General features: G+C 43.6%; 1 protein-coding gene across 1 annotated transcript; it reads right to left on the reverse strand.

Annotated features, from left to right (window-relative positions):
• On the reverse strand, window positions 1–5,699 carry LOC118007833 (zinc finger protein 2-like). Its single transcript, XM_035001018.1, is given in 5 exon segments — window positions 1–974; window positions 977–1,486; window positions 1,489–1,791; window positions 3,233–3,346; window positions 5,361–5,699. Coding segments are annotated over 5 exon segments (1,197 nt in total). The 5' UTR covers window positions 5,395–5,699; the 3' UTR covers window positions 1–738.
• Window positions 5,700–13,027: the final 7,328 nt, after the last annotated feature.

Genomic DNA, 13,027 nt, shown 5'->3' on the forward strand with positions numbered 1-13,027 from the left:
TAAGGAATTTTAGTTATCAATGAGATTAAACAAATATAAAACAAAAACACAACCATTAACCTAGAAACAAGGGTGATAGGTTAGTCTACTAGAGCCCAAAGGTCAGGTTAGAGCCAAAGTTCAGGGAAACTAAGGATCCTGAGGGAAGAACAAGGGCATACCCAAACCAGGGCTCCAGAAACCTCCAAGAAGAGTGGATTAAGAGCTAATAGGGCAGTTATAGTGAAGGTATTTACAGTCCTACATACATATTACCTTCATGTTAATTTTCTTACTGAAGTTTCTAGTTCTAGAAACTACTTTTGACTGGGGACTCAAGTTCTCATGACTAGACAGGTATTCATTCATTGAGAAAATATGTAATAAGTGGCAGGCACCACACTGGGGACACAGCAGTGCACATATATGAAATAGTTCCCATTCTTATGGAGTGGTCCAGAAATAAAAAAAACAATTATAAATAAATAAATAAATAAATAAATAAATAAATAAATAAATAACGTATGATGCTTATCTTAGGGTCCCCTTCAAACACTTACAAAACATTGATTGGAGAGCTTCTGACCAATCTGGGGATCCTCAGAGTATTATACTAAGTATGAGGCATCCAAGGGGAAGTCTATGGCATGGTCCATTAAGACTATTTACTGAGACTCTAGTATCAAATGGAGGCATGAGAATAAGCAGCAGTTAGAAGGTGCTCAAACACAAATCTTCATGATCTTGCACAAAAGTGGCTTAAGTTCCTGTGGGGGTCCCTTGCCGGGCTGAAGCACCTCTGTGATAGTCTGAAGCCCGCCTGGCATAACGTCGCTGATGTTGGATGATAGAGGACTTGCAATTGAACACCTTCCCACACACGCTGCATTCATAGGGCTTCTCTCCAGTGTGCACTCTCTGATGCTGAGTAAGCGGTCTCTTCTGGAGGAAGGTTTTCCCACATTCGGTGCATTTATAGGGCTTGTCTCCACTAGAATTTTCTGATGCTGATTAAGGGATGAGCGGTCAAAGAAAACTTTCCCACACTCATTACATTCAAAAGGGGTCTCTCCGGTGTGTGCTCTGCGGTGGCGAATGAGGGAGGAGCGGTCAAACAGGGCTTTGCCACACCCCCTGCATTCATAAGGCCGCTCTCCAGTGTGAGTGAGCTTGTGGCGAGTGAGGATGCTTTTCTGGCTAAAGGATTTCCCACATTCTGTACACTCGTAAGGACTTTCTCCAGTATGAATTCTCTGATGGTGGGTAAAAGATGAGCGGACAAAGAAAGCCTTGCCACATTCGTGACATTTAAAGGGCTTCTCTCCAGTATGAGTTCGCTGATGTTCGGTAAGGGTTAATCGGTCATAGAAAGTTTTCCCACATTCATTGCATTCAAAGGGGCTCTTCCCAGTGTGAGACATCAGGTGTTTCTTAAGACTACTTCCATAGCTGAAGGCTTTCCCGCACTCTTGACAGTTATAAGGTTTCTCTCCAGTGTGGGTCCTTGATGACGAGTGACGGATAAGTGGTTATATAAGGTCTTCCCACATATGCTGCATTCAAGGTTTCTCCCCTTACTGTTGGTTTTCTTGGCAGGAGTGGATCTTTGCGAGTCTTCCTTGGGGGAGGATTTCTTCAAAGTCTCCCCTGAAAGATGTTCTTTCTTGGTGCCCTCAAGGTTTTCTGGGCCTAGTACAGGACCCAGAGGACCATCTTTTCTGAGTGTTTCCATTAATGTCTTTTGTGACCTTGCTTCTTTAGAAACATCCTGCCTTTGAGTTGAGTCCTGGCTCTCAAGTCTAGCATTCTGGTCTAAAACAAATAGAAATTACAGATATAACTGCGTCTTAATATTAGTGAAAAAAAGAACATTATCTATGTTAAGAAAAGAATGAACAGGGGCACCTGGGTGGCTCAGTCAGTTAAGGGTCTGCCTTCGGCTCAGGTCATGATCCCAGGGTCCTGGGATTGAGCCCCAATCGGGCTCCCTGCTCAGTGGGGAGTCTGCTTCTCCCTCTCCCTCTGCCTCTCCCCCTGGCTTGTGCTCTCTCTCACTCACGCTCTTTTCTCTCTCAAATAAATAAATAAAATCTTAAAAAAAAAGAGAAGAATGAATACAAAATACTGCCTGGTTTCTTGATAACTCCTCAAAAGAAAAACATCACAGAGAGGCTGAAAAATGGCAGAGGAGAAGAGAACAGAGAAGAGGAGTAGAAGGTGCGCAATTAGCTCGCCAAACAAGCTTCTGTTGTTCATTCATTAGATATTTACTAGGTGCCTACAAAGTGCTAGGTACTGAATAAGAGAGACATGGTCCCTGCCCTCATGATGCTTATATTCTATATGACAGAAGACAAAGAGTAAACAAATAAAATGTAACAGATATGGTAAGTCCAGTGAAGGAAATAATGAATGGAAGTTGGAGTGGGGTCTTCTCTAGAGGGAAAACTTAAGAATGGTCATCTGGAAGATATATTAACCATGCGAACAACCAAAAGAAGAACATTTCAGGGAGAGGTACATGCAGAAAAACAGGGGATACACAAAGAAGCATGGAAATGACTGGGCAGTTTATTACACGTCAGTGAGTTTAAACAGCAGAGAGTAAGTGGGAAGACCAGCTAGAACCTGAGAAGGTGAACTGTCAATGACAATGGCTTTTAAAGGAAGAGGAAGAGATATGGTAAAAGGTAAGTAGGAAAGATAAAAAAGTATTATCAGAGTTCAATACAAATAGGTCTCAACCCTCCCTCAGCCTCCAACCCCAAAACCCCCAACAGGTGGGACCTTGATACCTGTTTGTTCATATGACAAATACCTGAGTGTGTACTAGGTACCAGGTGCTGTTCTAAACACTGGGGATCCAGTAGTGAACAACATAAAACCTCTGATGGAGTTTACATTTTCATCAGGGTAGGTGTGGACAAACACGAAACAAAATAAAGAAGTAAAAATACAGTATGTTAGGAAGACACACCTGAGAAGAGAGCTAAGGTAGTGCAGGGAAGGAGGAAAGAGATGGAGAGAGTTCAACTACAGATAGGGTCGTCAGGGCAGGCCTGACTGAGAAGGCAGCATATTTGAGCAAAAACCTGAAAAAGGTGACAAGAAAGCCACGTGGCTACCTGGGCATAAGTTTTCCAGACAAAGACCCAGTAGAGAAGTGACCCTCTCCGTAGGCCTATGACTAGCACAAGGAGTGGTCTCTAAGTGAACTGTCCAGCGAAATCCCATCTACCCAGTTCACACATACCTAGGAAAGTGCTTCCTGGAACTTCACTTTCTTCATCTTCCTGAAAATCAAGTTTCCATGGCTCTTCACCTCTCTTCAACTGGAAAATCACATCAGGTTTAGGAACTAGAATTCCTGCTCACAAAGGACAAAATGAGAAATGGCTGTTTGGGATGGAAATTCACAACTATCCCAGGGTTTAATAAGATCCCCTTACTCTCTAGAGAGGAAAATGGAAGTATCCAAAAAGCATATGCTAATTTCTAAGATAAGATGCTAATTCTCCTTCTCTGAAGGGAAGTCAGTACTGACTTTCTAGAAAGTCTAAATTAGATCTATTGAAGTAGTTCACTAATTTTTCTCTGATCTAGGAACCTCCCCCAGATGGAACGAGTATTCTTGTGAGTTGAGGGGAAATTCTTAGCTTAGAGAAGTAGAATATGGAGAAGGTTCTGCACTTCAAGGAACTAAGGTGAAGAAGCTATCCCATTTTCTTTTGTAGTTTTTTAAATAATAGATTTGTAGCCCTTAATTATACTTCTGTGCAATTATACTGAATTTGATGCAACTATAAATCAAACTAGAGCAGTTTAAGAAATATATTCAACTTATGTGCAGTTAATATTAAAGACTTAAAACTGAAAACATTAATAAACAATTTTTTAGAAATTCTTAAAAAGAAAAATTATAATGTCTTTGGTTTTTAATGATTTAAAGTAGTGACATTTATAAATGTCATATATAAATTTATTTAGTGACATATATAAATTTTCTACATTTAGTTTTTAATTGCACTATTAAATGTTTAAGTGCACAAAATGCATAAGGACTAAAACAAACACCTATGAACCCATCTAACTTAATAAACATTAATACTAAGATTGAAGCCCCTCCCTCATCCCCTCTTCCTCCCCCACCATGAGGCAACCACTATACTAACTTTGGTGTTAATCACTATGCATTTAAAAATGTTTCCTCATCTTTGTAGTTTTAAAAATATTTCATGTTCAGGGTGCCTGGGTGGCTCAGTCAGTTTGGTGTCCAACTCTTGATTTCGGCTCAGGTCACGATCTCAGGGTCGTGAGATCAAGCCCTATGTCAGGCTCTGCGCTGAGCATGGAGCCTGCTTGGGATTCTCTCTCTCTCCCTCTCCCTCTGAGCCGCCACCCCCCAACCCTGGCTCGTGCACACACACACACACTCTCTCTCTAAAAAAAAAAATTTTTTTAATTAAAAAAAATATTTCATGTTCATTGTAGACAATTAAGAAATATAAAAAAAAGAAAAAGTTACCTGTAAGCCTACTAGTCAAAGATAATTAGGGGTAAAATTTTGGTGTAGATTCGGGCGCCTGGGTGGCTCAGTTGGTTAAGCGACTGCCTTCAGCTCAGGTCATGATCCTGGAGTCCCTGGATCGAGTCCCGCATCGGGCTCCCTGCTCGGTGGGGAGTCTGCTTCTCCCTCTGACCCTCCCCCTCTCATGTGTTCTCTCTCATTCTCTCTCTCTCAAATAAATAAATAAAATCTAAAAAAAAAGAAAAAAAATTTTGGTGTAGATTCTTCCAGACTTTTCCTATGCATATAGATATATGTTATAAATGTACTCAGGTTCCAATCATTTCATATACTGCTTTTATCATTTAATAGGATATTATTAATATCTTTCTAACTCTATAAATATTATTCATGGTCAAGGCCCATGTGGATGTACAATGTACTCCATTATGGATGTACAATGATTCATTTACCTAAATCCCTATTCCCAAGTGCCTGCGTTGTTTCCACTGTTTTCCAATTTTAGGAAAACAGAGATAAACATATATCTGATTTTCCCCCCCTTATTGAAAATTCCCTGGAAAGGGGGTACCCATTTTCCATTTTATATAATACAATTTTTTGCTTAAAGCTAGGGTCTCAGACCAAACTTCACTTATCCTACAGATTCTATCCAGATCAAAAAGGCCATTTACTGACAGTACTGACAGCTATTAGTTAAACACAAACAACAAAAAATAAATAAACCACTTACACCCTTCCTGGGGATCTATCCGAAGATGTACAATTCTGCCCCAGTAAGAAAAGAAGGGCGGCCATCTTCACACACACACCCAATGGCAGATTCTGAATCACCAAGGAAAGTCATGTTTACCCAAAGAAACAAAACCCTGATAGTTCTCCAGCATCACCTCCCTGTAAAGAGCCCTCTGAGTAGGGACCAGTTGCTTCCACTCATCCTTTGAGAACTTCACAGCCACATCCTTAAACTTGAGTAACTTCTGAAAAGACAAACATGTTCTTACTCACCTATGTGTCTTCTTTTATGTCTCACTGAGTAAGAGAAAAGAATACAGCACTGGAGGATATATGAAATTAAAAAGAAATGATTTTAATGATGTAAGAGCACTGGATACTTTACATAAGAGGTACAGGTCTGAGGGGCACCTGGGTGGCTCAATCAGTTAAGTGTCTGACTCTTGATCTCAGCTCAGGTCCTGATCTCAGGGTCGTGAGTTCAAGCCCTGTGTTGGGCTCCACACTGGACATAGAGACTACTTAAAAAAAAAAAAAAAAGAGGGGCGCCTGGGTGGCTCAGTCGTTGGGCGTCTGCCTTCGGCTCGGGTCGTGGTCCCGGGGTCCTGGGATCAAGCCCCGCATCGGGCTCCCTGCTTGGCGGGAGGCCTGCTTCTCCCTCTCCCCCTCCCCCTGCTTGTGTTCCTCTCTCGCTGTGTCTATCAAATAAATAAAATCTTTAAAAAAAAAAAAAGATGAGGTACATGGGTGGCTCAGTTGGTTAAGCGTCTGCCTTTGGCTCAGGATTGAGCCCTGCGTTGGGCTCCTGGCTCAGTGGGGAGCCTGCTTCTCCCTCTCTTTCTGCCCTCCCCCTTGCTCATGCTCCATTTCTCTCTCTCTCAAATAAATAAATAAAATCTTAAAAAAAAAAAAAAAAAAAAAGAGGTACAGGTCTGTGACCTGAGGCATGAAACTCTTGGTGATAGACTCATGTCATATCCATGGCAGAACCTCCAAACTTCAGGGACACTGTTATTAGCCTCAATTTTTTAAATCATAAAATTAAAGAATTAGATTAGATGATCTTTAAATTCCCTTTCAGCTCTAACACTCATGGATCCATGAGGATCTCAGCCTGAACAACTGATTCTCAAGTCAAGGGAAGATCCATGATAAGTGTATGAGGAATGGAAGATACTTTTAAGAACTAAAACTGGAGAAAAAAGATAAAAAAATATGGTGTCCCTTTGAAAAGAATGTAACAGTCCAGACTAGAAGATTCAGAATTTTTATATTCTCATGAGAGTTCTCTAAGCACTCCCTGAGCTCACTGCTAAGGGCAGAGCTGCCTCAATCCTCTGGTCCCCAACCATTACAAAAGACATGATGGGGCCGGTCACCAAGGCGTTATGAAGGGCCATTCAGAAGGAAGATCCCTACAGCTGTGTTGCATGGTGAGAAAGAAGAGAATCTGAAGCCAGCAAACATTCTCGTCTTCTCTTCAGAGCCCAACTTTTACCATAATGGGATGAATCTCCAAGGCTTGCAAAGAAGCTCCGGACTAAAGAAAATCTAACTCACCTGCCATCTGGCCGCCATTCTCTCCTCCTCTATGTTCTCTTGGAAAAGGCCCAGGCCAGAGTTGGCAGAGCTAGAGAAGGAAACATGAAAGAGACCAATTGCATTTTGTAGTTCTCTGACCCAGACTAAAAATCTCTACATATCAATTAGGTATGAAACAGCCCTTACTCTCAATACTCTACGAAGAGCAAAGCAAGCCTAGAAGTAAATTCGTTTCCCAGGAGACGGAAATTATGGATATTGCCGTAACTCTGTTCCTGAGTTAGCAGCTTCCTGGGAACAGAACCCACACCAGAAAACTATTAAAAAATCAAACAGTTTACAATGAAGTTAATTTTTACCATTTTATAAATCTATAATAAGCATTGTACTCTGTAGTATTTTGACATAAATAAGCAATTTAATAAATAACTCAATTTGACTTTTAAGTTCAAGATGACCAGGAAGATGCTTATACGAACACTTTTTTTAAAAGCTAATGTGAATGGGGAGCCTGGGTGGCTCTGTCGGTTAAGCGTCTGCCTTCAGCTCAGGTCATGATCCCAGAGTCCTGGGATCAAGCCCCACATCAGGCTTCCCTCCTCAGTGAGAAGCCTGCTTCTCCCACCCCTCTGCTTGCTGCTCCCTCTACTTAGGCTCTCTCTCTCTGTCAAATAAATAAATAAAATCTTAAAAAAAAACAAAAAATAAAATAAAGCTAATGTGAAGTCCATATGATCAAGAATAAAAAAGTAAAAGCAAATTAGTTTATTAGTGTATTAATCAAGTTTTGTTTCATTCTAAGGACCAGAAATACATTCAAGCCAACTCAGGTGTTATTTTTAGGGTACAGTAGGCATTATAAGGATACTGTAATTAAACAGCATCTAGGCCTCATGACATCTGTGGCCCTTACCGGGATCTGAAGAGCACTGGCCTCCTGTCCTAATTCCTTCCTGATTGCCAAAGTTTCAAGAAAGTGACCGGGTCTCATCCAACCAAGAAACGGAGTCAGACACCAGATTCTAGAGATTGCAGCCAGTTTCTTTAGGATCATTTTTTTTTTTTTTGGTAGAGTCATTTTTTTTTTTTTTTTGGTAGAGTCATTTTTTTTAAAGTTTATTTATTTATTTTTTAGTTTATTATTTCTACACACAACATGGGGCTTGAACTCACAACCCTGAGATCAAGAGTTGCACACTCCTCCAACTGAGCCAGCCAAGCACCTCTGTTAGTCATTTTTAAAGTTTCCACAGAACTAGGAGGCTATATGCAAAATGACACCCAGATATTCAATGGTGAGTTCAGGACTGAATACAATTGCTTCTCCTGCAGGAGAAACAGGGCAGCAGGACCAACCAGGATGACTAACTGACCACTGCCCCTGCAGCATTGGCTGGCATCACAGAAGACCATGGGAAATAAAGGATTAGCTAGAGAGCTAGGGTATCCAGAGTGTAATGGTCACCTGCAGAGGCAGATAGGACCCACCCAAAGTTGGGTTCCAATATTGAGAATGATGATGCCACATAAACACAGACCAAGTGTATGAAAAGGTTTATTACTTATGTAACTGAGGTCTCTGGGAGAGACCAGGGTACGTCTCTCAAGCAGGCCCAAAATGGCTTGAGAGAGTGAGGAAAGGAGACTGGCCTGGGTTTTTATTGTGGTTAGGGCCAGGGTGAGTGTTCCCATGCCCACAGGAAGGGGTTTGTGTGATGTGAATCTCTTGCCAATGCCCAGGGAGAGAGCATTCAGGCTTCCTTATCAGCTTGTCCAGGTGTGGGACACAAGGGGAAGGAGGAGTGAGTCTTAAAAGCTGTCAGCAGTCAAATATCAAAAAGCGAAGGCAGGGCGCCTGGGTGGCTCAGTTGGTTAAGCGACTGCCTTCAGCTCAGGTCATGATCCTGGAGTCCCGGGATCGAGTCCCGCATCGGGCTACCTGCTCAGCGGGGAGTCTGCTTCTCCCCCTCCCGCTCCCCCCTCTTGTGCTCTTTCTCTCTCACTCTCTCTCTCAAATAAATAAATAAAATCTTTAAAAAAAAAAAGCGAAGGCAGACTACACAGAATAACTATACATCTGGATTAGGATGAAGAATCTCTGTCCTCTTCTTTCCAATCCTACTCATCTTTGGGCCCGATATGGAGACAACCTGCGACATAACAGTACCTGGAAGACATGAGAGATAACAATATTCTCAAGAGAAAAATTCATCTGACAGAAGTTTTAGTCAGGGAAAGTGAAAAACCCTTCCAGAAGTGGAGCCAGGAACAATGGTCTCCCCAAGCTTGCCCACAGAGAATGCTATAACAATATTCTGTCAGGGATTTATTACAAAAGTTGTTGCAAGATGGAGTCAGTACCAGTAGGGAGGACAGAAGAGTAGAAAAAGAAAGGGTAAAGGGATCCATCAGTGCTCATCTGAGGCTGATTCTATATAATACAATCCATATGATCCAGTGCGATAAATCCTACTTGGCACCATCTTCTGGATTCCAATTATGGTTGTGATCCACTACCAATCAGATTTTATTTTTTTCATTAATAGACTTGTGTACCCCACTGGATATTGAAGGATGATGGTGCTGCATATCTTTACCTCTTGCTCTTAAGAGCTCTACACAGAGAACCTGTATATGCCATCTTGGATATTTAGAATGGCCAAGAGCAAGATTATATTTATAATTTCTGTGTATGCATGTGCATGGAGGCGACCACAAATGAGAATGGTGCTGAAACAAAAGGTACTCTCTCAAGCCATCAAGGGCTAAATGGGTCTTGCATCTCTTTATCCCCCAAGAGAATGTTCTCAGAGGAATGTTCTTAGAACATTGTCCTCTGGGGCGCCTGGGTGGCTCAGTTGGTTAAGCGACTGCCTTGGGCTCAGGTCATGATCCTGGAGTCCCGGGATCGAGTCCTGCATCGGGCTCCCTGCTCGGCAGGGAGTCTGCTTCTCCCTCTGACCCTCCCCCCTCTCATGCTCTCTCTATCTCATTCTCTCTCTCAAATAAATAAATAAAATCTTTAAAAAAAAAAAAAAAGAACATTGTCCTCTGTACAGATAAGGTTCAATAAGGTCTTTAACTCCCAGCCCTCCCGGGCTTACTGATCTAACACCCACAATTAACTGGCCATGGTCTCTGTGTTTCCTACTTAGAATTCTTAAGGCCCTATTGGTTGTTAGCCATTGAGAGACTAATGACCTTAGATCATGTTTCCACCTCTTGCCCACTCAGCCATTCCCAAGGAGCACAAAGAGCAGTTCTCAGAGAAAGGGACTATGGCCAGGACAGCCTACTACTCTACAAAAAGTAATTTTCTTAGTAGTTCTACTTCAAGGTGAGTGACAGGCAACAAGCAGCAGCTATTGTTCTGTCTCTTGAGCTCTGCCAACACTTCACTCTTTTCAAGGAAATAGCTTTACTCACATCCATACAATAATAAAAACTGACTCCATTTCCTGGCCAAAGCTGATTGGCATCTGAACAAATTAGTCCTTCCCATGGAATTTTGGAAGTGGAACCAAGAAAAAGAGATCAGTCTCTTCTCATGAGGCTCCACTTGAGGGCATGAAAACTTGGGAGCCCTTGACAGTCACATTTTGTCAAGCCACCTGAGAGCAGAAAAAGCCAGTCAGCAGTGACAGGGAAATATGAAACATAAGGGCATACAGAAGAAGGGGCAAGGGGTTAAGAGAGGGTCCTGAATTTGTTTTGTTCCAGTTTACATACCTGTAGTCTTTTCTTTGGGGCTCTGTGACCTAACCAAGTATCCTCAAAATGAACCCCCCCCCATACTAGTTTGAGCTGGGTTTCTGTAATTTGCAACCCAGAGACCCAGACAGGTAGCAAAGGCAAGCTTCTACCTTCCTCACCTAAGGTTTCATTCTTCATGTTCTGCTACCAGACCTCTCCTCTTAAGAGCTCTTTAGAGTCCTGGGGGTACATAGAGGACACAGCATCCAATGTGCTTCACAGAACCAAAAGGTGATATTAATCTTAAGATGCCCACCAGTGTCATTAAAATAAGCTATGGATGTTTCCAGCCAAACGTATAAACTCTTTCCCAATCTACAACCAAATGGATCCACATCACAAAACAAAGAGTCAGGGTCTTTATCTTCTTTGAACTCTCAGATTTCTGATTCAATCACCTAGTATATAAGTATCTTTGTATCTTTATCTTTCCAAGTAGGTGGTAAATCTTGGGAGCCACATCTTGCTTCCCTCACACTAAGAAAGCTACTTCCACATAGTACTCAAGAACTATTTGCAGACTAACTGAAATACCAAGTTTTGCACGAAAGTCTGGCTGGCATTGGAAAGCAGTACTCAGAAGAGGGAGCGCCGCTGGGCAGCTCCAACGAGCCGGGTGTAAGAGGTTGAAACGCCTGAACCTGGCTCACGGAACGGAGGTGCTTTCCGGGAAAGATGGACCAGCAGGTTTGCGCGGAGTCAGTTCAGTCCTGGTGTCCTGACCCCTACCACGGGTAAGCAGGGGAAGGACCGCAGGGCGAGCTTCGGAAAGGAAGGCTAAGGGAGGGAATGCGCCATTCTACCCGGGGCATACGCACTGCGGAGCGCGGCTCTGCGCACCCCAGAGCACGTCATCTCACACTCCGGAACCAGGTTAGCGACATCTCACTTCACCTCGCAGCCACGTCGTCGCCCTGGGTCGCGCCGGGCCTGCAGCTGGCGCCTCCTCCCCTGCCCCGCAGCAGGTCGGATCAAGGGCAGCCTAGGGGCGGGGGCCAGGGATAGTTCGAAACACCCCATTTCGGGTCCAGCCTCACGTCACCGCGCCTCGCATCCCTCCTTCCTTCCCCGTCCTTTCTTCAACACCTCCCTCTCCCGGCGCCGCTCCCACCACACCCGACCCCTGGTCCTCACCTTGGGTGCCAACCTGCTCGCGGCGGCCCCACAAGGAGCAAGGACCACGGAGCGCCTGCGCACAGTGCCCTCAGAAAACTACGATTCCCAGAAGGCCGCGGGCGTAGCGGAAAACCTGAGGCCCAGCCGGTTTTCGGAGGCCCCGCCCCCTAAGGTACCAAACGGGGTACACGAATACGTTCCTCAAAAGGTGGAAGGAGACATTTGGAGTAAAAATGAAGGGAAGCCGAAGGATGAAGAACCAAAGCTGTCTCCTGGCCCTGTTCGTCTGCCCTAGGCGGACCCCTACCGTGGATGCCTCTGTTTTTATGCAGCTTTCTATCCAGTTCTCCAGGAGGATATTTGTAACCTCTGCTCTCCTCAGGCACCTGCCACTTCATCTCCTCCCTCACTTTCGGAATGGGGGTGGACCGGAAGAAGCATCAGAGAGAATTCCCATACTTGCCTGTAATCAGATATAAAAATTTGCCTTTCCTTACGTCCATTCTACAGCCTCTCCTTACGTCCATTCTACAGCCTCTCCAATTATAACAATAAACAAGAGCTACACTGGGGCTTTGCAATTCTATCAGTTAATAAAGTCCCTTTAGGCTTTAGCAAGTTGGGGAAGAATTTTCTGTCCCCTGTACCTGAAGGCATCCTGATACGTGTTCACATCTCTCACATTTTAAAAGAAGTATTCACTTAGTCTTACTTCCCCCTCCAACTACCAATCTTGACCTCTCCTTTTCAAAGCCAAATTACTCAGCACTGAGGATACTTGCTATTTCTACCTTCCACTCCCCACTCATTCCTTAACCAAATTCATTCCAATATGGCTTTGGCGCCACCCTCCAAGTTACCGACAAACACGGGGTGGGGTGGGGGGGAGGGAACGTTAACGCTTTGTCTCCCCCCCACCCCACTATGGTGAAAAAATTTAGATTTAGATTTAGCCAGCTGGACTCAGTTTAGATGGTCCCAATTTTGTTGGCAACGTCCAAAGCATCATAGTCAGGAGCCAGTTGAACGTATGCTTTCTTCTCTCCTTCGGGCCTGATCAGGGTGTTGACCTTGGCTCTGTCAATGTCACAAAGCTTCTTCACGGCCTGTTTGATCTGGTGCTTATTGGCCTTGACATCCACAATGAACACAAGTGTGTTGTTGTCTTATATTTTCTTCATGGCTGACTCCATTGTCAGGGGGAATTGATGATGGCGTAGCAGTTAAACTTGTTTCTCCTGGGGGTGCTCTTTGGAGGGTATTTGGGCTGCCTTCGGATACACAGTATCTTGGGCTGTGGGAATGTAGGTGACTTGCGGATCTTTTCTTTGTGACTGTGGATGCCTTTCAGCACGGCTTTCTTGGCCTTCAAAG

Source organism: Mirounga leonina, unplaced genomic scaffold, assembly GCF_011800145.1.
Source record: "Mirounga leonina isolate KUSES-001 unplaced genomic scaffold, KU_Mleo_1.0 Mir_125, whole genome shotgun sequence".
Lineage (NCBI taxonomy): Eukaryota > Metazoa > Chordata > Mammalia > Carnivora > Phocidae > Mirounga > Mirounga leonina.